Below are 25,194 nucleotides of genomic sequence, written 5' to 3'. Positions count from 1 at the left end.
AAAACATTATATATATATATATATATATATATATATATAATTCAAAACTCAACCTACTAAATGGGGTGAGTTTCTATTTATAAAAATCAGAGAAGTACATATCCATCTATTCATTATCAGCACCGTTTATCCTCAGTTGGGTCGAGGTGGCGCTGGAGCCCATGCCAGCTATCTTTGGGCAGTGGGCGGTTGACACACTAAACTGCATGCCAGCCAGTCGCATTTTTTGTAGTATCTCTGCAGTATTTTTTATACTATTACTGTACTTTTATTTTGTAGTCATTTTTAGTATTTTCAAAGTGTTTTGTCTAGTATTCCCATAGGATATTGCTTGTAGTATTTTCCTGTCGCAATATTTTTGTAGTCTTTGTTTTGCATCCGTATTTTGTAATATAGTATTACTGTAGTGGTATTTTTGCAGAATTTCTGAAGTATTTTGAAGTTCTTTCATACTAGTATCTTTGTAGTGTTTCTTTAACATTTTTACTTTTACTGTAGTTTAATTTTTTTGTAATATTGATATTCTTATATTTCTTTTATTATTGTTTGTGTAAAAGTATTACTGTAGTAATATTACTAGTTTTTTGTTCAGAATGAAGATAAAATAATGTAATTGTCCCTGTTTCTTAGCGCAAAATTTGATATTTAGGTATGTAGTAATTTTGTTGTAAATTTCAAGTAGTTTTTTGTGTATTTTTGCAGACTGACTCTTTATGTCTGTATCACCACCAAGCCAAAATATATTCCATTTGAACAACCCTGCCTTCCAGTTTTTAGCGCTAAAAAGCATAAGGACAATTAAAAACTACAGAACAGTGGTGACAAGATTGGCCGTCGAGTCGGTAGTTTTAAGTAAGACAGCCTTTTGGCTGACCGCTGGCTTTCTGGAGGGGTATGAAAATTCCTGGGACTTCTCGTGCTAAGCTCTCACATCTTTGCAGGGGGCCACAATCTATCCTCTTGGGGGTCACGAATGGCGCAAGTTTGATGCCACGGCAGTAGAGGTTCGAATACTTGTTTTCCTCAACGAAATTAAAAAGAATTCAAATGTATCATGAGTACTATTTTAATGTTGTCTCTCTGTGTTAGAAAACTTTTCAAATGAAAAGTATAGAATCATCGTGTTTTTATTAGCGAGCAAACCAACCCAATCGGCAAGAGATCAAATACTTTTCACTGTCCATACTCAAATAGATTGTCATAAAGCGTTTCTGCAGGGTACTTCAGGTAAAGCGCCCCTGCCCCGCCCAGTTTCAAACTACCCCACGGAGAAAAGGAAGCATCTGTGACCCCAGTGGCAAGCCATCGAACCCTGGGGATCCCCCGTGGTGCCTTGTCATGAAGAAAAGGTCACTGCGGGTGAATAAATGATGAGCGGCTAACAAGCCTCCCCGAAAACAACATTGGAGACGGCCACCATCCAATTTGTTTATTCATTATATCCAAGAACATCTTTAAAATTACAAAAAAGTAAAAGCAAATATGTATATACACACACACATTATTATTATTATTTTCTAAAGCTGTAGCAGCACACCTGTGTTGAGACCCAGGTGGACAAGGCATCCAGTGGTAAATACGAAGCTAAGGTGCGACTTTACATCACAAATACACAAAAGAAGTATGTTGCTGCGTGAAACAAGACCCCGACTGATTTGATCAATTCTATGAGGTATTACTCCCCTTCCTTTAGTCCTGAACTTTCAAAATTTGTCCTCATCTTCTTACCCAAAGAGCCATAATAACAAAATATTTAGGTTTTTTTTCGAGAGAGAGTCATACCATATATTTTAAGATGAATATTAAGAAAACTACCAAACCCAAATCTAAGTTTTGAGCGTGATTTGTTTCACTGTTTGACATTATTACATGATTTGATAGAATGTATGAAATAAGAATGATGCCACAGCCTGCGTCCCATATCAAAAAATTCTGTATACCACTTTAAACTTGTCTCCCTCCCTCATTTTGACCTTCAAGGTGAAAGTAGAGTTTTTGGTGAAAATGACACAAACAATGATACTGACATATTTGCCTTCAGTGCAGACGGCGCTGGGCAGAAAGAAGTGTGCTGTGTGCAAAGCTCAACGAGCTTGGCGGGTGGTTTTTTTTTATTTTGAGTTTGTTCTGTGGGTTTTTAATAGTATCTCAACAGTGAGCTTCAAAAATAAAGGATTCTTAAGCTATGTACAGCCAATCTGTTTGGTCAGACACTTGGACCGTAAACTCTAGTTGAAATTCATTTATGTTCTGGCCCAAACTCATCATTCTAGTAGTGTTACGTGGACTTTGCATGCACCAAACTCATCTCTGCACTTATCAAAATAAAAGCACTCTGGCGGAATTTTCTCTCTGAGCTAAATGTACTCATGAAAAGAGGACTATCTGGTTCCTGACCCCTGTTCAAACCATGGCTCCGTTTCAACGCTATGAAAAAGGAGGACCGCCCTACTCCCTCATCTCTTTGCTAACTTGTGCACATTAAGGCCAGATAATAAAGCGCTGCTACCCTTTACACAGAACAGCAACCCAAAAAGGCATGATTGGCAGTGTGAAATGGGATTCTGATAACACGCTAGGTTGAAAGCTCAAACATTCATTGGTCAGTAGAAACAAAAAGACTTTTCTCGCTTTGTTTGGGGGGATTCGAGGAACACAAAGAACACTCGAAAAACACTTGGGTCTAAAGTAGGACCAATTTAGTATTTGGCTGAATTCAAACCATTTTTCTGGGTTGTTTTACACAAAACAACTCAATTGTACGTGTTGTTCTTAACACCATGACACAGACTGTTTAGAGCAACGATTCTCTTGTCCCAAAAAAATGAAACTTAAGAATTTTTGGTGGCCGCTGTTTCTGCAAAACGACACAGGACGTTTTGGGGTTGATCCATTTTTGACCCAAACTGTTTGAGCGAAGAGAAAGACGAGTGTGAAAACGTGCATGTCGATTTGGTCCACTTATTGTCCGTGATCACCCCCAAAGTTACATATCAGAAGGCACAAAGTGGGAAGAATTAAATGGACCGGAGCGCACACACCCTACTGTTGCTCTTAAAGGAGGGGTTGCTGGTAATACGCCCCTTGCCCCTGCTGCTGAGGGCCAGGGGCAGGGTAGGACACGGCATTGTTGCAATAGGTGGACCCGTCCACTGGCATCCGAGGGAAGCCGGCGCCACCCGTCGCCTGGTTGATGTAGTGCGGATGGGAGTTGATGCCGTTGCTGTCAATGCAACAGGTTAAACGTTTTAGGAAGCTTTTCAGGAGTTTGGAACATGCTGGAATTAGCGGCAAGTGTTGCGAAAGCTAACACTAGCATTCCATCTTCATTCGTTTCGTGCTATCTACTTTATTTATTTGTGTGTAGAAGAGTTTTTTTGTTTTTTTACGATAGTAAATTTGTGCAACGATTAATCATTCGAAAAAAATAGCGCTGAGCACAATCCCAAAACATTGGCTGCAACAGGAATTGAACCCCTGTCGCAACGGTCAGAGCGCTGAATCCTAACCACTAGACCACCAGTGCTATAGATGACATACTGAAAGGCACCACAATATTTTTATTCACAGTACCAGAGACAAATGTTAGAGAATGAAAAAAGTCGTCCTGAGAGATATAAACGCAAAAAAGGGCGACGAGGGAAACAACTCTTTGGTGTATGTAGGATTAGCGGCCAGTGTTGCGGAGGCTAGCGCTAAAGGCAAGTGTTGCTAAAGGGAAAAGTGCTTTTTCAGGAGAAAGTTAAATATTAGAAAAAACAGAATGCATTTGGTGGTTCGATTTCAAGTATAAATGTATTTGTCTGCTGTATTTAGAACATAAATCCTATACTGTTCTTTTTCTTGTGCTGTATTTGAGAGAAGGTTGTCCAGCCCCAAACGAAACAAAAAAATAGTCAATTAGAAATGAAATATTTGTTCTGCTGGTAGAACTGACAAAAACGATATGTATATTTGTTTCTAAGCTAAAAATTATTTCAACATATCTAGTCCATCTTGAAAGTATGACTTAAAACTCTCTTGTAAAAAGGATATTCTAACAAATAAAAAGCTGTCATCAAAAAGAAAAAAAAATTCCCAACGTGCAGTTAAAAGTTGGAGAAAATAACAAGACTGTATTAATATTTATTCTTCATATAGTATTTAGTTAGTAGTATAAGTATTTTTTGGGAAGAACACTTTAAAATTGATAATAATCATTTACTGGTTCAAGTATCTGCCTAACATGGATGGTTTTACGAAGGTGATCTTTTCTTACCTCATGTAGGCTGTAGCCATTGAATGCAGCGACCCCTGCTGGTCGTTTGGCAAACTGTAGGCCTGCGGTGGGGGCAAATAGCCGGTACCGGAATTGGAAATCGAAGGGGCATTTGTCTGGCCCATGTAGCCCTAAAAACAAAAATGTCTCAGGAATAAGCAACAAAGTGACTTTTTTATTTTTAAATCTTCGAAAGGGAAATATTTGGTGCAGGTAGCCCGCTCAGAACACCTGCGTACTGGCCCAGAAAAAAAGCTCTCCAATGATGGGTCAATGTGATTTTCTGGGAAATGTGATTTGTGGTTGACTAAACCGATATTGTACATACTAATTACGTACTGGTAATAACATAGTAATGACATATTCATAAAATGCATCTTGTTCATTTCGGAATACATACTCAAACTGGTAGCAATTTACGCTCATCGCGAACAAAGTAGCTCTCAGCTTCAAAAAGGGAGGTGACCCCAATTTAGGAAGTGTGACATTTTGAAATCTCTTGAGAGAAATGCAGAGGTATAAAACAGTTCTACAAAGTAGGGTGGCAACAACTCATCGATAAAATCGATTAAAATCAATTGTTAAAAGCCTTGGCAACTTATTAGATCATCGATCCGTTGTATTATATTACCCTATTTTACAGTATTTTATGTAGCACTATTTAAATACTCTATATCAACAAGTTACATTGGGTATTCATGTATTATGTTCCTTTTACTTTATTATTGTTTTATTTCCAACACAAGGATACTGCAGAAGTGGGAATTTCCCAAAGGGGATGAATAAAGTATCTATCCATCTATCACGTGGCTTATGAGCCACAGGGTATGTTAAATCAATGCAAATAAGAGTGCACACGCTGAGAGTGGTACTACTACTTTGGTCTTGGTTTGTTTGTATGATAAATCAAAATATAATATAATCTTTGGATAAGGTAGTAGAAAGAGTACTTGCATATTTGCAGTATAGCATATATTTGTATGTATTTTTTAAATGTCAAGTTATTGAAAAACACTTGAATTTTTCTATTGTTTTATAAAATAAAATATTCTGTTTTGTGCACTGCCTTTCTATCCGTCTAAAAGTTCAATATATGAATAAAGAGGTGGAAATTCTAAATGTCTTTAAGAACTTTTATTGATCGACGAATCGACCGATTTATTAATTATGAAAATAATGGTGAGTTGCAGCCCGAATATAGAGAAGGCCGAAATGAAGGGGAAAAAAAAAAGTCGGCCGTGGGTGACTCTCCAGGGAGGGGAAGAAAAACAAGCTTCACTTTAATCAAACATGTCCGTGCACAGGCCGCATGAAGCGACCGTAAAAAAAAAAGAAATCTGCATGGCAACGTTTGCACGTCCGGGCGAGCTGTCAATCAAGCGTGATCCTTTCTTTGCATGACTTGCCATCGACTCGTCACGCTTGGCGGGGCAAAAGATGAGGCTCGGCCGGACGCTCTGATGGTTATTTTTATGTCCGATTCAACATACAGTGCCGTGGTGAAGTAGTTGCCCCCTTTCTGATTGATGTGTTTTTCGTATTTGTATCTTTCACAAAAGGTCTCAGATCACCCAAAAATTGAAACCATTGACATTGCCCCTGAACCAAATAGTGAGTTGTCCCACGGGTGGCACAAAAACAAAAATCAAATGTTTACGATAATAGGTCATAAGTCTTTCACAATGCTGTGGAGGGATTTTAGCCCACTCATTTTTGTAAAATAGTTTGAAATCTGCAATATTGGAGGTTTTTTTTTTTTTTTTAGCATGAACTGCCCATTTAAGGTCACACCACAGCATCTCTATTGGATTGAAATCCAAACTTTGACTTTCCCACTTTAGAACCTTCATTTTTATTATTGTTTTTTTTAACCAAACAGTGATGGAATTGCTGGTGTTTCGGTTCATTGTCCTGCTGCATGATCCAAGAGCACTTGAATTTGAGGGCACAGACTGATGGCCCGACGTTCTGCTTCAGGATCTTCTGGTACACAACCACATCAAGTTAAATGTTCTGGTTCTTAGGCAGCCCAGAAGCCCCCGACCATCACACAGCCTCCACCCTGCTTTACGGTTCGCATCATGTCCTTTTTCTCAAGGGCTGTGCCATTTGCTCGCCAGAAGTAACGTGCTGCACACCTTCCAAAAAGTTCCATTTTCGACTGATCAGTCCACAGAATGTTTCTTCAAAAGTTTTGAGGATAATCAAGATGCTTTTTGGCAAATGTGAGAGACTCTTTGTATTCTTTTGTGACATCAGTGGTTTTCCCCTAGGAACTCTCCCATGGGTGCCATTTTGACCAGTGGTTTTATTTTACTTGAGTAATGAACACTGAACTTAACAGAGGCCAGCAAGGATGGCAGTTCCTTGGATGTTTTTCAAGGTTCTTATGTAACCTCTTGGATGAGGCGTCATCGCACTCTTGGAGTCATCTTAGGTGGTCGACCACTCTTGGGAAGGTTTGCCACAGTTCCAAGTTATCTTTATTTGCGGACAATGGCTCAGACAGTGGTTCACTGGTGCTCTGCAGCCTTAATGGCTTTTGACCTTTTTCTGGACTGATAGATTTCAATCACGTTGCTCTAATTTCTTCTGGAGTTACTCTGGTTCTTGGCATGTCAATTGTGTTCTTGCGATTTTGTAGCCTCCTTCACTTTGTCTAACAGGTTCAATTAATGGGATTTCTTGATCCAACAGAGATGGTGAAAATCCACCTTGGGTGTGGCCTGTGGAAATTAATACAACTGTGCCTAGTCACAGTTACTTTGTGATTTAACAAGAGGGGCAATTTGTTTTTCACATGGTTGTTTTTTTTTTTTTAATCAAAATAAATGGAATCGACATTTCAAAAGAGCATTTATATTTCCTTGGGTTGTTTCTATGTGATATTAAAATTGGTTTGATGATCTGAAACCTTTGAGGGATAAAAGTACAAATAACACAGAAATCAGCAAGGGGTAAATCCTTTTACACATCACTGTACCATTTATGAATAAATTGAAAATAATTATTATAATAACAGTAAATATAACATGGTCATTTCACATAGATTTGTGCCTTTGGGCTTTTTTTCAGACATTTCATTCATAAATTGAGATACTTCTTACCTGCATGGTGGTAACGGGGGTGGCAGTTCCAAACTGGGCCATTTTGGAGTAGGTCTGGTACAGCGGTGACTCGTTCGTAAGCTTGGTGTACAGTTCTAGGGCTTCCAGGACCTTGGCGTTGAGCTCCGAAAGCTCAGAGTGCTTTCTGTGTCGAGAGACAACGGGAAGCGGGGAGATTATTTCATCAAATCGGGTTTGATCAATGAAGTTACCGGTCAAGCTCCTCCAACTTCTCGTTGATGATGGGGTTCATTTGCTGGCAAGCTTCTGTTCAAAAATACACAGTCATATGAGTATAATCAATGAGTGTATGAGGTATGTCCTGATGTGCTAGTGGGGGTTTCATACCCTCCAGCTGGAGCAGTTGAGCAGGGTCAGGAGACAGATCTTTGGGATCGGCGCTCCTCAGCATCGTCAAAGATTGGTCCATCGTACCCTGTCGTGACGACAAACCCATTATATAGATCACAAGTATTGTTTTCCTAAAGCTTTTTTGCCAAAAGTGTTTACAATAACAAAGCTTCTTCAACATGCTCGTCATCCCCACAAATTTGATCATTCAGAAAGTGAAACTACCTCATCAACGAAAACAGCCCGAGGCTGTGTCTCAGTTTGGTGTTTGTCATTCAGCACTTCTGAATCCGCCGTTGTTTCCACTTCAAGCAATGTGGGGGAAAACTCAACTGAGATCAAAGCAGCAAGAACAATAACATGCAATACTGCAAATACACTCGGGGTGGTGGTGGTGGTATTAACCTGTTTCCGATTCCGTGTCACTGTTGAGGTTGGTGGTGACGAAATTAGATGGGAACAGACCCACTCCGAGGTGGTTCTCGCCTTTCCACCAGTTTGGATCACTGTCACAGCAAAGGTTAAAAAAAAAAAAAAAATGAAATCTGAATTCACCATGATTGGAAACATCACCCTCCAACGCCATTTATGAGATTCTCATTCCGACCTGTCATCCAAGACCAGAAGGATTTCTCCGGCTTTGAAGGTGAGTTCGTTGTCCTCGGCCGCCTCGAAGTCGTACAGCGCTCGGACCTTGCGCACTTCCTGCACCGACTCGCTCTTGTGCATCGGATCGCCGCTAATCGCGGGGTTGCGGGCGTCCGCCTGCTTCTGCTCTTGCAGGGAAAGCTCGATGGCTTCCATGCAGAGCAGAGGATTTAGAAAGGAAATGTACAGTCTCAACACAAAGTATATTTGGAGAAAAATGCATTAGGCAACTGTAAACAGCATTCAAGTGACAGTGAATAATAATTCCCCACAAGAGGTCGTTGTAGCTTAAAATGGAGCTGGAGCACGTGCATTCAAAGGAAGCCCGAAGGATACCACTTGGCAAAATTTGGAGGCCTACTTTCATATTTTCTTGTGAGCAAGGATGGATTTCAGCCAACTACAGCATATGCAGCTTGTGTTCATCCCTACGAGCAACAACACAACATTGAAAAGCTGGATACACCCGGAGCAACTAAAAAAAAAAAAAAAAAAAAAAAAAAAAAAAGCCAATTACTGTAGTTGGTCAGAGCTGGTGTAAGAGAATAACTTGAAGGATTGCAAAAGCACAGCAGTATCACTGAAGGACGAAAAAAACTACACGGAGAAACTAACAATATCAATGAAATGCAGCCAGGTTTCTCACATGAATGACTAGAGATGGAAACAGGGGAGAAAGTGGAAGATGCTTGAATGACAGAACTCAGTGACTATGACGCGCAAGGTGCTAAAAGCATCCCCAGGACAAGCTACTTTGGGAAAACGGGTATTCAGGGTTCCCTAGCAGTAAAATGGTTGCTTATTCAAAAGGTGTCTTACGTTGGTCATATAATTACAAATGTATTCACTTACAAGTTATATTTATGAAATAGTAAATGTTGTTTTGCTTCTTATTTGAGTCAATAGATGTGTATTCAAATTGACAAAGTATTTTACATCACGATTGTGATCCAGTTTGCATTTGTTTCCATCAAAAATATGAAAAAGCGACACACTGAATAATTTAAGGATGATGTAAAAGTACCTTTGGTCAGGTCGTCTTCATCATCGTCCGCTTCTTTGTTTGAGGCACGAGAGCTGGAGCCCTGCGGCGTACGCAAAAGGAAAGAGAAGGTCAACCAAAAGATGAATACGCTTAGCTAGCCATGCTTTCTTTTGATAAGCACGCTTTCATTCGTTCAAACCTTTGAAAATGTCAAACGCTCAAACTAGACACTGTAAAGTCGAACTCACTTGAATTTTTCCTTGACATGTTTTTTTTATGTCAATTAATAAGATACACAAATTTTACACACAAGTAGTACTTCAAATATGCTATATGTGTGTACAATTAGAATGTTTTTACATGGGGTACCAGAGGTTTGGAAGACATTTACCACAGGTTTCTATGTCCTGCTATAAATCACACACACAGAACAAACTTTACTCCAAAACAAACCAAAGCAAAGCACTTCTAGAGCAATTTGATTGGGTGAGCAGTAGGAATATGAAAAGCTAAACAGGGCGCACGCACTATTTCTCCTCACCCAGTGCAGTCTGCACTCAAGGTAAGTACTTTGGTATTCTTGTTTACAGTATTTTGTGACATTTTTACTGAAGACCTTTGCTTGCACCTTGTTTGGAAACCTTTAGGACAAAAAAGCCACACCAATCTTACTTGCGAAGGGAAACTTATGCCTTCCTCTTTTAAGGACTTGATGGTGGCGCCAAGCAAACTAAGCTGAGGGTCTCTCTGGAATTCTTCAGCCCACTCCACCATCAGCGCCTTCAGCTTCTCGCACGCCTTGGGATTTGCCTGCTGAGGATAAAACACTCACATGGTCACGATCCGTTATTCCGTGAAAGGTTTGTGTCAGTTTTCGTAAAAATTGCTCAAGTGTATTTTGTCAGGTGCACATACTTTGCTAAGGATGCTGCGCACTTCACTCGTAAAGTCCCGTGAGCAGATCTCCATGTGGAAGATTTTGCCACAGTTGGACACACAGGCAGCCAGCAACTGAAAGACAAATATCAAGTTGTTGGAAAAACGTTAAATGTGAAGGTAATGCATTTTTGATGGTCACAGACTAGCATTTAATTTATTTTTTAATTTTACTTTGGTTAAAGTTCTCTCATGGTATAATACAGAAGACCATGTGGGTATGGGGACCGCACAAAAACGTCACAACATTTTCCCTTTTATGTTATGCAATAATTTTTTTCTTCCCTTTTTTACGACATCAACAAATTATTTCATGTCCCAAACACTTACAAAATTAAAACTTTACGGTGTTTGTATGTAGGACGAGTTCTCTCTAAGATGCATGTCTACTATTAGTCGACCTCATATAAAATGTTGGTCTGCTATACGTTTGCGTGACTGCATCATGAAAATGCTGATCTGTTACCGGCTGAACTACCTCCCAATATTTCTTTCTCTTTATTCAGTTTCGAATTTCGTGGCTTTGCTAAGACTTTGCGAGTCGGCAATACAATACCGTCTTTTTTGGACAGTATTTACTAGCTATTGGTCCCAAAACTTGCAGTAATGCTAAAGGTAGAAACAAAAACGTGATGACCATGGAAATGACGCTTGCAATGATCAAAATACAAAGAAGGCACACACATGGCTACACTAGCTAAGCTGCATGGCCACAGCCGAACGATGATTGGGACTTTTGTTCAAAATAAGGACACAATTTAACCAAGAACTCTATTGGGCATTGCAATCATCACAAGTGGAAGTTTTCAAATTTGTTTCATTTTTAATCCGTCGTTGTAGTGTCTTTACCCCGTCTGCATCCGCCTGATACTCCACTTGAACAGCTTGAGTCACATCACACTAAAGGTAAATACAATGTAATTTTTCCATTACTTGTATATTAATTTATAATTCTATTTAATCATATACATGTATATCACACATAATTAATACCTTTTTTTAAATCTAGGGTACAGGGTTTTCAAACTGTAGTTGCCAATTATCTTGGGGTTATTTATCCCCCGCTATGGGGCAATTTCACTCCGTTATCTGTGTGTGAGTGTGCATGTGAAAGGGTTAAGAGTCACATACATTGCAAAGCGCTTTGGAGGTCCTCAGTAACTGGTTAAATCAATATATAAAAGTAATACATTTACATCATAATGGATTCATGTCGCATCTCGGGGGTTTACTGACATTTTATTAATGAATACACATTAAATATCGACATCTAAAGGGTTCCAGTGGCAAAGGGCTTCCATGGCTTCGATTATAACAAACTTACATTGACAGCCTGTAGGGTCACTTGAGGGACCTTGTGGTTGACTCTCTTCATGATGGACCTGAGGCCATCCCTAGGTCTGGATAACAGAAAAAAGATCTCATCAAGTACTCACCCGGAAGTAAAAGGTAAACATTATGGCAACAAATGCATTAGGTTAGTGTTGTTTTCTTGTCCATGTTTATATACCCATTTGCTGTTGTTCCAATCTTATCACAGATATCCAGAATGAGACCCCAGTCTTCTGTCGTGTTGGTTTCACTGGTCGCCTTCTCTGGAAGTAAACGTATCAAAGACCTTAGAAAGCATGTATTTTCTTCAAATGTGTAGCTCAGAAATCAGATCGAATGTAAATATGTCAACATCAAAAAACTTCGGACTCATTTTGGACGGCCTACATTCCAGTGAGCTGGTCACGAGTCATGACACACATTTCTTAGCCCATGATCTCTTTAAAACAACAAGCACGTGGGAATTTGATCATTTAAGCTTACTTTTGACACATAATAAAGACACTTTGAAACTGATTTGTATGCTGTCAACCGTTATTCAGGACAACCGAGAAGCTAAGCTAACGTTAGCAACAAGTGCACCTCTCGCCATCAAAACAAAGGCAACGATTCTCTTACCCACGTCTTGGTCAAACGGGTTTTGGGAAAAAAGTGGCATAATAAAAGTTACAAAAAAGTGTATGAGTCGGGGAAGTATACTTGTCAGGTCGGTTGGACGGAAAAAATAGCGAAATAAATAACGTTTCCTTCTTTTGTAAAGTCGCGTCGGACTTCCGGAAACTTTTTTGGGGCTTGATTCGTTTTTCTTCATTTTAATACAAAACAAAATAATACATAACCATAACTTAATACTTACCATTTAATTCAAATATAGTTATATACATATTGGAATTCAAATTGTAATATTAAATAATCGCTCTATCTGTCAGATTGTGACGAAAGTGTGACGAACGAACTGAGTGACGTCACGACATTTGTATATTGTAGTTCTTTTATTTTTTGTTTTTATTGCTTTTATTGAACAACATGCATATACGATTCATTTCAAAAATTACTCGGCAATGTTGCGAGGAATATTATAACCAGACTGTATGAACAAATTACAAGAAAATAGCTATCAACAAACATTCCAGAATTAGATTACAAGTTACAATAAAAACCAAAATGTTTACAAGTATTATTAGCTTTAATGGCCTCCTGGTTGTGGGAAAGCTTTATGGTCAAAATGTATTGTTTTACTCCACATTGAAAGGCAATAAATGAGACTTTTCTAACTTTGAAATTGCTCTTGACGATTAAGATTTATTTTGGCTTTGGTATACGTCCCAGAGTCATATATTCCAAGCACAATCCATCCATCCATCCATTATCTGCACTGCTTATCGTCAGTAGGGTCGCGGGGGTCCTGGAGCCCATCCCACCGGTCTTGGGGCAGTGGGCAGGGACACCCTGAACTGGTTGCCAGCCAGTTGCACGGCACACAGAGACACTAACTCACTCCCACCTAGGGATAATTTGGACCGGCCAATTAACCTGACAAGCATGTTTTTGGAATGTGGGAGGAAACCGGGGAGAACATGCAAACCCCACACAGGAGGTTCGATCTCATGACCTCAGAACTGTGCCGCACATGTGCTGAAACCATTGTCAATCTTATCAGCTATACAATTGCAAATTTGCAGTGCCAAAATAAATGTGTTGCAGTTTCAGCATCAGGATTTAACATCAATGTCTTTCATGTTTACATTTTATGGGTTTTGGGTTTTATGAATATTTACTCGGTGGATTTTGTATTTTCTTTCAATTTTTCGAAAAAAATATTTAAAATGCACTTTGGAGGATGAATTCTATGAATTATTTCAAAAACATGTCTCATACTTATTTGTCAACAAATAGCATTTGGGTAACAGCCAGACTTTTTCCCCCCCCAGTCAATTAATAGTACATATTTCTTTCAGAAATACATCACGTGTAGAATAGTCACATTTCTGTTTTTACACAGTCGTCAACACACTAAATCGCAGACCTGAAACAAACTTTAAACTGCAATGTCCCGGTTCTAAGTGCAATATCCCGATTGTGTGTAGTTTTTATTTTGGATGTGAATACTTTTTATTTTTCTATTTATTTTCTGTCAGAACCCAGAATGGAATCTCGGACTCAAATGCGTACGTTTAAAATTAATCTTTATTGGCTAGTTGACAGAGCGGGCTTAGGAAGCCGGTGGACGTCGGTCGCTAGCAGCGTTTGGACGGAAGTTCCGTGACATGTAAGCAGGTTCAATCTTAGCGGGCGGGTCGATGGCCAGGGAAGGAGAGAAGGTCGTAAAGCGGGGCAGAAACAGGTCGGAACCGAAGGCAGGAATCAAAACAGAGAGTAGTCTTTAGTACTTGACAAACTGGCGAAACACACAGGAACACAGAGGTACGTTTGGACTAACTGGTCTGGACGCTGACCGCTTAAGAACAAAACGTCAGCCAATCAGAGCGCGCACTCCAGCGCGCCACACAACTGCCGCAGGTGTCTTCACTTCGGCAATCATGACATTTTCATTTATATACTGTATACTTTGCCAACTGGAATGCAACCCTAATTTCTTTGTAGCAACACAATCATACGAAAGGTGATTCTGATTCAGGATACGCAGATAATCCTAATAATAGTATTATCCAAAAATGATGTATGAATTTACTGAAATCCCCTCACCATGTTTTTTGTAGATAATGTGCATGAAAACAAACTTTATTTTTTGGGGGGCACAGCGGCTCTTACACAGGGGAAGCCGGAGAGAAACAAGACAAGCGCATGACTTGGAGAAATGCGCCTATTCACGTGTAGGGGATTTAAGTAACAGCTTTAATGTTGCCTAGTGTCAAACTGGAGTGCCACGTCCAATTTTGTTGTCACAATATGTTCAACCCATTACCTGTCGAACTGTACGGTTTTGCCGTACAAAGTACGTTTTTTATGCATTTTGAGACGAGTACGACGTTCAGGGAAATTTGTACGGAAAAATGCTAATTTGTCAATCGCATGCGTCTGCCGCCTGGGAATTTCCCATCATGCATCATTCCGGAAAAAAAAATGGTGTACGATTATTTTGTACGGGAAAATACGACAGTTTGTACGGGCATGGAGCCCTCGAGCGTGACAGGTATGCATTTTGTAACAATGATAATAAAGGTATATTCTATTCTATTCTATTCTATGCTATTCTAATGTTGAGGAGTAAGAGTACTGTTTCTTCGTCACTATTCTACTCAAGTAAAAGTAACGGAGTAAATGTAACACGTTACTACCCACCTCTTTTCCCCTGTCTTGTTTATTTATTTTTCTCTGTATTTATTTTGTTGTAAAACTGGTCATCATATTACGCGACGTTGCAATTCAATTTTTGTATGGAACTGTGTAAGTGTTTTGTTCTATAAAGCATTTTTTTAAAAGTGTAAGGAGCTCGTTGTGACGTCACGTCCACATTGTTCACTCTACAGTTCCCGTTGACAAAACAAAATACTGTACGATCATTTCTAAAGTGCAAACCAAATCAAGCAAACTTCTATCACTCAAAATTGAGCAAGTTTATTTTTAATTTAAATCGATATTCGAGGATGCAGAAGACAAGGAGAAAACAAGGCGTGACGTCACTTCAGCGTCTCGCCCCCTGTAGTTTATCCGCCTTGACAGCGGCCACTTTCAGGGCCAAAGATCGTTTTTTCGGTCTCGCTTTCTCGCAGTCATGTCAGCAGCTGCTTCGGGGGGCAACAGGGTGGCTCACGGCAACAATAACTCTGCCAAAAAGAAGGGACCCGGCGCCTTGGCCACCGCTTATTTGGTCATCTACAATGTTGTTATGACAGCGGGGTAAGCTAGCAAGCATATGGTACTCATGCTAACGTGAAGAACGGCTGCAATTATTATCCATTCTAAATTTTAATATTTCTTTTTTCACCTTGAAATCTTCACATTTGTGTGTGCGATAGTGCAAACTATTGTGGTTTTCAATGAATTTCGAATTTGCCTCGCTGTATTCTAATGCGGATTATCTTTAGCGAGATAGAATTGCGCATGCGCAGCAAAATTCAATTGTCAGCACCTTTCCAGACTAGTAATCCCTATTTACTTTTTATATTGTGATCTTTTGTTTAAAATAATGAAAATCAGTTGCTTATTCAAAATTAAAGACAAGAAGATTCTGACTGAGCAGTAGTTGAACAGTTAAGTTATGTTTTTCATTGCTCAATTATCGCTTCGATAACCAGTTTGGGCACATTGAGAGCATTGTGATGTTCACTCTTTCTTTTGACTCAAATTTATTTTGTGCTGTTTGTGTTTTGCAGATGGCTAGTCATCGCCGTAGGACTAGTTCGAGCGTACCTGGCCAGGGGAAGCTACCACGGGCTCTACTACTCCATTGAGAAACCCCTCAAGTTCTTTCAGACGGGCGCCATCTTGGAGGTATTCACCATCGCAACAAATACAATTGAAAAAAATTAAATTACAGCAACAATCTATTTTTCTTTGTCTTCACAGGTTGTTCACTGCGCCGTCGGTGAGTTGTCTCCATCTCCAGCTTTTTTGTATACAGTAGCCCCCCGGGTTACGACATTAGTCCGTTCTGAGGTGGGGAAATTGCCGTATAGCAGGGAATAGAAGCCCATGGTAATTTGCCCCAAACGCCCGCCACCCAAGATACAAACATTAAAATAGTACATACTACTTATGTGTAATAGACATGCATATATTGCTTAACATTATGAATAAATATACAGGGGAAATACCTTTAGTCTGATGTGACTCGAGCTGGTTGAGTAGTGTAGCGGTGGATGCAGAAGGATGTGAAGAGAGGGTGCCTTAAAAATGAAGCTGGTTTTAAAACATCCTTTATTGAGGATTGTCTGATTTCTTTTGAGGATTTCCTTGCATTAATCCTTTCCCTATTTCCAAATTATGGTCCCGATCGTTGATTGTTTATGGCGATTCACTTTAGCAATGGTAGTGATTTTCCTTACTTCTCTGTATTTCTTGACAATCGCAAGCTTAGTTTCAATAGTTATTATGTTTTTGCTTCTCCCTTTGGCATCACTCTATCACGATCAATTCAATATGGCACAAAAAATGAAAAATTCGACCGCCGACTCGCAAAGTCTTCACGGAACACACGCAATTTGGAACTGAATGCAGAGAAAGGCATTGTGGGTGGTAGTTTGGCCAAGAACACATGGAGGAGGCAGGAAAACATAACCATAGCCAATTTATAGCTAATAGAATAGACTGCTCGATGTAGTATATAAAGGGTACTGTCCCCACTACAGTTTACAGTCAGCGTCATACCCACAGACCCTGTTTGGTTGTTGGTCGCTAAAGAATCCTTTATAATAGAAATATTGTCTTTATGGTCATTGATATCAATATTGTAAAATATTGTATGCAATGAGATTAGACATGGCAATCCAGGGTAAAACATGTAATACAAAGACCCACAGGAGAAAAAAGATGTCAGGATGAATAGGCAAAAAGTTACAACAAAGTGCTTAGAAAAACTATATTTATATTATATTTAAAACTGGGTAAGAGGAGCCGGCGAGAGCTTTGCTTTGAAGCGGAGTTATTATCTCACTCTCTCCTCCCCTGCCCTCCCCTCCTTGTTTGCAGTATTTTGGGACATTTTTACAAAAGTACTCTGTTTGCACCTTGTTTTGAAACCATTATTTAGGACAAATGTTGAGGTCAAAATGAGCCTCAACTTTTTTTAAGTAATTGTGGGAGGGAGACAACTTCAAAAGGGTATATTTGTTGATTTGGGACACAGGCTGTGGCATTATTTATTTCATAAATTTGATCAAATCAATTCAATAAAATGCCCTGGAAAATTGGATTTCACCTGGCAGTTTTGTTGACATTTGTCTTAAAATATATGGTGTGGCTCTCTCTCAAAACAAAAAAGGTTTCTGACTCCTGCTCTACTGTATTGTATATATATATATATATATATATATGATAGAAATCATGAATACAATTCTTTTCTCGCAGGCATTGTGCCGTCCTCTGTGGTCCTGACCGGTTTTCAGGTCATGTCTCGCGTCTTTCTCACTTGGGCCGTCACACACAGTGTCCGAGAGGTGAGACCCCCGCACACAGACACAAGCCGATGTTTCTGTAAATTGCCACTTGATCAATACTTTTAATACGCTGTAGGAGGCGATACAGTCGCAAGCACGTAAGTCAGTGACGTTTCCGTGCAAGAATCGACATGCTCGATGAGGATGCTGTCCATTTGCTGTGTGGATTGAATTGAAGTCCCTCTTTTTCGTGTGAATACAGGGATGGACATCGGGAAATCAATTAGGAATTAGAAGTGTAGGGAAAAATGTTCTTTTATTTTGGAGAAATAGTTTTCCTCCCGGGGCAGCACGGCGGCTGAGTGGTTAGCGCTTCCGTGGCACAGTTCTGAGGTCACGAGATCAAACCTTCCTGTGTGGAGTTTGCATGTTCTCCCCGTGCTTGTGTGGGTTTCCTCCGGGCCCTCCGGTTTCCTCCCACATTCCAAAAACATGCATGTTAGGTTAATTGACCGGTCCAAATTGTCCCTAGTGAGTTGTCTGTCTCTATGTGCCCTGCAACTGGCTGGCAACCAGTCCAGGGTATCCTCTGCCCACTGCCCGAAGATAGCTGGGATGGGCTCCGGCATCCCCGCGACCCTACTGAGGATAAGCGGTGCAGATAATGGATGAATGTTTTCCTCCCTCCCAGAAAAATATTCAAGGGGATAAAATAAGAGTTTTACTTTCTAGCAAAAATGTATTTCTAGAGAATTTTTCAAATATTGTGCTTCTTTTCTTTTAACCTAAAATATTGTATTTCCGTTGGAGAAATGTTAACACAATTTCATTTGTTTTTCCTTATTTGGAGGTTTATTTTTAAGACTCAATTTTCCAGAGTTTCCTGCCCTTTTTTATTGATAGAGCGAGGCTCTACAACCTTTTCCAAGCCGAGAGCTACTTTTGTTTCTAATTGGTGCAAAGGGCACCCGCTCTCATGTGCATTTCTAATTGTTACTATGTTATTGCTCTGTTATTACCAGGTTAATTATTGAAAGTAGGGTTAGATAGACTCAGTCAACCATTAAAAAATAATTTCTCTAGAAAATCACAATGACCCAGCACAATGACACAGCTGTTTTCAGAACAGGTCCACGGGCACCTCAGCTGTTCTTAGGGGGCACCACGATGCCCGCGGGCACCACGTTGGAGAGCACTGATATAGAAAATGTTATGCTCAGACCAATTCTCTTGTGGCATTTTTTTCAGTATTTTTCTTATGAATTATTTTGACATATTTCCCAAGAGAATAGGCAGTTAAGTTTTAGATCTCAGAAATGCAAAAAAACTTACATTATTCATTTATTGTTTTTGGCTTATTTGGAGGTTTAGATAGCCTACTCCAATCTTCCAAAGTTTCCATCTTTTTTTCCAATCCATAGATACTTTTATGCCAAGTTTGCTGGTGATAGCACCAATTTTCATTTTTGTGGGAATGTTTCCAGTGTTCTTCTTATTACCTGGATTATTTCAAAAAGAAATGGCTTTTTCCCCCCCAGGTTAGGCATGTTAACACCTACAACTAACCTCCATTATTCCTTCTTTTTTTTTTTTTTTTTTTTTTTTTAACTTATTTGGATGTTTATTTATCATACTTAATTTTCTAGGGTTTCACCCCTTTTTTACCTGGACTAGACCATTTTGTGCTAATCTTGACTATGCTTGTACAAATGATCTTGTAATGGGGATTTTTCCTGAACTGCCTGGATTAATCTGACCTCTTTTTTTTGATTCAAGAGATTTTTTTTTCCTCTCCCGATAATAAAACGTCTGAAATAGGCTGAACGTTTTAGAACCTAAACATGCAACAAATCTCTCTCTTCATCATGACTTTTTGCCCATTTTGAAGTGATAAAAAGTTGGCTCTGTGTCCATCCCTTGCAGACAATTTCTGCCGTTCGTAATCTAACATCTGGTGTGAGATCCGTTTAGCGTTCCAAACCCGCATGTCGGTCGGCCGCGGACGACGCGGAAAAGCGTCCTCTCGTCTCTGACGGCGTCTGGATTTTGTGGGCGTGCAGGTACAAAGCGAGGACAGCGTGTTGCTCTTTGTCAGCGCCTGGACCGTCACCGAGATCATCCGCTACTCCTTCTACACCTTCAGCCTGCTCAACCACCTGCCTTATCTCGTCAAATGGGCTCGGTAGGACACGGATGGCTCTTTCTGACTATCGGCTGCCATTTCGGCACGATCACCTTCACTCAAAACATGTCGACTATTCACTAGCGTTCCGTCTGAAATGACTTTCAAACTAGAAGCCAAATGTACTGGTCCAGCTCAGGATATCATTCTCTAACAATGAATCACTTCACAAATGATCTAGGCCAAATGTGTCCCCTGTTACAGTGCACAGCAGTAAAAGGGGTGACGGTAATGGAGGGTGAGATTTCATGCTCAAGTTAGCCATTACTTTTAATGGGATGACAAAGAAGCTAGTACACAATGATTACCGTGACTTTTAACCTGTGTATTAACCCTATTTTCAAAATGATAAAAAAAATGGTTCGCACTGTAAATAAGCCTAACAGGGTGGACGTGTTTTATGTTTTGTCATCAGAAAACCATAATCAAACATTTTCAGGCACCACATTATTGATACCTGGGCGAATCCAACTGTTTACTTTATTTTTCCTACTCAACAATGTTTTTTTTTGTACAGGTACACCTTTTTCATCCTACTGTACCCGATGGGCGTAAGCGGTGAGCTCCTGACCATCTACGCGGCGCTGCCTCACGTGCAAAAGACGGGCTTATACTCTGTCACGCTGCCCAACAAGTACAATTTTTCCTTCGACTACCACACTTTCCTCATCCTGGTCATGATCTCCTACATTCCATGTAAGTCTTTGCAGTTTGCCATCGAACATGTTGCTAATTATACACTGGTGGTTCTCAAGTAGGGGGGCGGGCCTCCTGGAGAGGGGCTAGGCTTTTTATTTTTACTTTCCTAGAATCGGGAACAATTGCACCTCCACTACATTAGCAAGCACTGGCGCGCTTATTGGTTGAGTGTCTTGTTTTCATTTAGCTTGCACGCAGTGCAATAAGCGCTGATTATGAGCATTGAGTGTGAAGTGTAGACACAAACCTTCAGTGCAGACAGCGGCAAGCGAGGAGGAGAGCGTGGGCTGTGTGTATAGCTCCCCCCATCCTTACCGCTCACTCAACCAAATTGCTCTGTGTACTTTGCAGGCGTTTTGGGTAGTTAAGTTTGTTCTGTGACTTCTCATCATAAAGTGTCTGAACGATGAACATAGATTGTTCAATGAGTCTTTGTAACGAACCGTTTATGTAATCATTTGCGTTTTTTTTTTTATCCGACTCGAAGTAGCCAAAATAGCTGCAAACAAGCAAAGATGAGAGGCCTCTCCTGTCTACAACTCTTTCAGCATGTCCTGAGTGGGTATTCTGGCTGTTACCCTTTGTCTCTTTATTGCTCATTTTGACCGTCTTGTAGTCCAGTTTGGCTTTCACTCTGTGAGCCGCCGTTCCACTATTCCTGAGAAATGATTGGCTGGTCTTTTTTGCACCTTCTTTGTCTCCTAAATGTTAGTCTCGAACTCTCGTTTTTATTGCACTAGCGCCCCCATTTTCTCACCAGTCACTGAAATCTGTCATGCCGCATATCGTTGGAAAGTGTGAACTCTTTAGATTCTTTTAAAATCTACTCATCCCAGAAATATCACAATTAGTCTGAAACAAAATACCCTAAAACTGTGAATCCAGCTTAGCTCACCTATTATGTCCACAAAAGATTTCTTCATTATACCCAGGACAATCAAAAGAATCCAAATGTGTAAAATACTCATGCCAAAAGACACTATAATTCAGATTCAGATTCAGATTCAGATCTACTTTATTGTCATTCTAGTACACGTGTATACAGAACGAAATGTCGATACATCTGACCCGCACAGTTTCCTCGAATGTACAGATATAAGTAAAAGTTGTATTGTATTATGGCTACGTATAGTATTTTACCATACCATAGTGCCGATAGTGCAAGAGAAGTCGCTAACCAGATGTGCAAAATGGGCAGTCAGGTTAACAAGTCAGGTAAACAGTAACATTAACACTGTAACAATAACGCTGTAAGTACAATAGTGCAGAGAGCAAATGTGCAAGGAGTGGCAAGCTATAAAGAACTGCCAGTAGTGCAAAAAGTCAAATTAGCAGCCGTTTAGATTTAGGTTAACTATATGTTAGATTGACCATTTAACAGTCTAATGGCCAGGGGGACTAGACTACTGCGGAACCTGGTGGTCCTGCACGGCACACTGCAGTACCCCTTCCCAGAGGCTAGCAGAGTGAACAGTCCACGATGGGGGTGAGAGGGGTCCCCGATAATGTTCTTAGCATGGGATAGGCAGCGCTTCTGGCCAATGTCCTGAATGGAGGGAAGTGTAGTCCCGATTATTTTCTCTGCTGTCCTCGTTACCCTCCTCACACTACCCCAGTCGGTAGCGCTGCAGCCTCCACACCACACAGAGATACAGCTGGTCAGGATACTCTCTATGGTGCCCCTGTAGAATGTGATGAGGGAGGGTGGGGGCAGGTGGGCTCTCCTCATCCTCCGCAGGAAGTACAGGCGCTGCTGTGCCCTCTTAACCAGTGATGCAGTGTTCACGGACCAGGTGAGTTTTTTTGTAATGTGCACCCCTAGGAACTTGATACTGCTGACAACCTCCACAGCCTTGTTGTTGATGCAAAGTGGGGCATGGTTGGGCTGGTTTTTCCTAAAGTCGACAATGATCTCTTTAGTTTTGTCGACATTCAGGACCAGGCTGTTGTCCCTGCACCAGGCCACCAACTGCTCCACCTCCTCTCTGTAGGCCAGGTCGTTGTCGTCCCTGATGAGGCCCACCACTGTTGTGTCGTCAGCATACTTCACGATGTGGTTTGTGGCGGACCTAGGGACGCAGTCGTGTGTCATCAAGGTGAACAGCAAGGGGCTCAGGACACAGCCTTGGGGGGAGCCCGTGCTGAGGTAGATGACATCTGAGATGTTCTGACCTATCCGCACTGATTGGGGTCTGTCACTGAGGAAGTCCAGCAGCCAGTTCCGCAGGGGGGTGTTGAGTCTCATTTTGTCTACCAGATAATGCCGACAGATGAATAGAAATCCACCTAAAAGCATTTCTGCTTCGTTGGATATTCATGTAATTCCTTCGATTCGCTCCAAAACCCCCCTTTGAAAATAAAAAGACTTGTATGATTATTCTCAATATGGTTTTTAAGCCTCTGACCTTTTGATTGACACTACTTTCGGCCAATAGCAGGCTTTTTTTTCACGGTCCACAGCCCGGACTAGCATACATAGGCCTGTTTTTTAAAATGAAGATCGCGTCCTGTAGCTCTGAATATCTTCCGTCGGGAGTGACTGATTCAAATGATGATTAAACTTAGGTCAGCCAATGAAATTCCCATCATAAGTATGTTCACATCGACCGTGTATACTCAAATAAGAGCTGAAAATAAACATGCGCAAAGCAAAACGTGATTCATTCTTATGCACCGTTATTTCACACAAGCGTGCACAATCATAGATTCACATTTAGAAAGAGAAATCAAACATTTACAACTCTTTCTAAACATTGGCCGAAGTAAAATACACAGTTGCAAAGGTTTTTAAATTGGTCGTCTCCAAATGGCCACTTTTGGAAATGCCCAGACCTACCATTTGAAAAACAAAGCTTAGTTTTTCAAATTGTGATCGAATTAGACAAGGTGGGCGGCTTCAAGCTCTTGCTTTACCTGTTTTCCTGCTAAAATGTCCACGCTAACCTCTTTAGCAGGCATTTGATTGCATAAACGACATTTAGGTGAGAATAAAAATCTTCTATTTGTGTGTTTTCCTACATTAATGACTCAAACCTTGAGACTGTTTCCAAAAGCATCCAAGAGCAGCATTCAATTGACTTTGTGTAGGACTTGGTTTGGGCTTTCAGGCAATTTTACAGGAACGTTCGGGGTTCAATTATCGACTTTTATCGAACGTATTTATCGTGGCAAAAACTATATGAGGATAATAATCGGTATTGTTTTACGGATCTCAATCCGGCTTGACCTTCTTCTTTTGTCTTTTTCTCCAAACACGCGCCAACCACGCGTCGTGATGTTCTGTGCTTGTTCTTCCCTCCGAGCAGTGTTCCCTCAGCTCTACTTCCACATGATCCGACAGAGGAAGAAGGTTCTGGGCCACGCCGACGCCTACAGCAAAGTGGAGTGAGAAAAAGCCAGTCCAAACAAAAACAGACCCTGCTAGCTCCCTTTGTCTCTGTTTGCTAAACGAGCGCTCCCTCGGTTATTTTTCCCCATTTTCTTTGGATCGATAAAGAAATATGCCCGAGTGATGCCGTTTCTCGGTAACGATGCACTGAAGGAATCCGCGGCTTTCCAATTTGAATTGAGTCGGTACTCCATGTTTGTTTTTTTCTTTTGACGACATGAAAAACTTTTTTAATCTCGGTTCAAATTGCCTCTATGTTAGTGCGGATGAAATTTATGTTGAAGTGATGATGTCTTTGAGATGTTTTGTGTGTGTCCACCAACTGCTGTCACCTAAATGGCTTTTTTGTCTACTAAAAAAAGAAATGACTTCAAATTGCAGTCCTGACTGGTTCTTGCATCATTATGAGCTTATTGAGTTCGAATTGAGTCTCAAACTCGCGTTTGTATTTATTTTCTCACTGAAATCTGTCATGCCACATATCATTGGAAAGTGCGAACTCTTTAGATTCAAGGTATGATTTCAAAATCTGCTCATCACAGAAAGATCACAATTACTCTGAAACAAGATACCCCAAAACTGTAAAGCCACCTAAGCTCACCCATTATGTCCACAAAAAATTGCTTCATTACACACAGGACAATCCAAAGAACCCGACCGTGTATAATACTTACTCCAAAAGACACTATTATGCCGACGGATGAATAAAAATCTGCCTAAAGGCATTTCTGCTTCGTTGGATATTTATGTAATTCCTTCGTTTTGCTCCAATTTAAGGTAAGGGAATGGGCGGGCTGACTAAGGCCCGTGGAATACACGCAGCCTGTCAGGTTTTTGATCCGGCCTGCTAAATATTAAAAACAAAATGATAATATGTATGACAATTTTTTTAAAAGAATAATAATAATAATAATGCATTTTATTTAAAAGCGCCTTTCGGGCCACCCAAGGACACTGTACAAACAATGAAAGAAAAAAAAATACAATTTAAAAAGTTGTAAACGAAATAATAAATAAAAACAAGACATAAAATCATAAAAAACATAAGAAATGGAGAAGCTATGTGTTGTAGGCAGTCCTGAACAGGTGTGTTTTTAGACGGGACTTAAAAGTGGAGAGAGGTGTGCAGTTTTGGAGGTCCGGAGGTAGATTGTTCCAAAGCTTGGGAGCAGCGCGACTGAAGGCTCTGGCTCCCATGGTGCTCAGATGGGCAGGGGGCACCGACAGTCGGAGGGAGGACGAGGATCTG

The 25,194-nt window shown here is 40.4% G+C and overlaps 2 protein-coding genes across 5 annotated transcripts; one reads left to right on the top strand and one right to left on the bottom strand.

Moving 5' to 3' along the window:
• Positions 1-1,414: 1,414 nt before the first annotated feature.
• On the bottom strand, positions 1,415-12,385 carry stam2 (signal transducing adaptor molecule (SH3 domain and ITAM motif) 2). Of its 4 annotated transcripts, none has more exons than XM_088353107.1 (14): positions 12,236-12,385; positions 11,796-11,880; positions 11,610-11,685; positions 10,265-10,360; positions 10,022-10,162; positions 9,389-9,449; positions 8,324-8,513; positions 8,122-8,222; positions 7,942-8,048; positions 7,714-7,801; positions 7,578-7,632; positions 7,366-7,510; positions 4,259-4,389; positions 1,415-3,223 (listed from the first exon to the last, which is right to left on the bottom strand). In XM_088353107.1, exons 1-14 carry the CDS (start codon positions 12,273-12,275, stop codon positions 3,055-3,057), a joined length of 1,485 nt encoding a protein of 494 aa, XP_088209233.1. In that variant the 5' UTR covers positions 12,276-12,385; the 3' UTR covers positions 1,415-3,054. The 4 variants fall into 4 exon arrangements, with proteins under 4 accessions (XP_088209233.1, XP_088209235.1, XP_088209234.1 ...); XM_088353109.1 differs by having other exon boundaries at positions 7,942-8,021; XM_088353108.1 differs by having other exon boundaries at positions 10,022-10,159.
• Positions 12,386-15,252: 2,867 nt separating this feature from the next.
• On the top strand, positions 15,253-24,325 carry hacd2 (3-hydroxyacyl-CoA dehydratase 2). The gene is made up of 7 exons (XM_088353138.1): positions 15,253-15,478; positions 15,955-16,072; positions 16,148-16,166; positions 17,648-17,736; positions 19,737-19,858; positions 20,376-20,554; positions 23,863-24,325. Exons 1-7 carry the CDS (start codon positions 15,354-15,356, stop codon positions 23,943-23,945), a joined length of 735 nt encoding a protein of 244 aa, XP_088209264.1. The 5' UTR covers positions 15,253-15,353; the 3' UTR covers positions 23,946-24,325.
• The last annotated feature ends 869 nt before the right edge of the window (positions 24,326-25,194 follow it).

The sequence above is a fragment of the Urocampus carinirostris genome, chromosome 14 (assembly GCF_059441175.1).
Source record: "Urocampus carinirostris isolate Australia breed hairy pipefish chromosome 14, RoL_Ucar_1.0, whole genome shotgun sequence".
NCBI lineage: Eukaryota > Metazoa > Chordata > Actinopteri > Syngnathiformes > Syngnathidae > Urocampus > Urocampus carinirostris.
The sequence above is the reverse complement of the archived record's forward strand: the minus strand, read 5'-3'. Positions and strand labels throughout refer to the sequence as shown.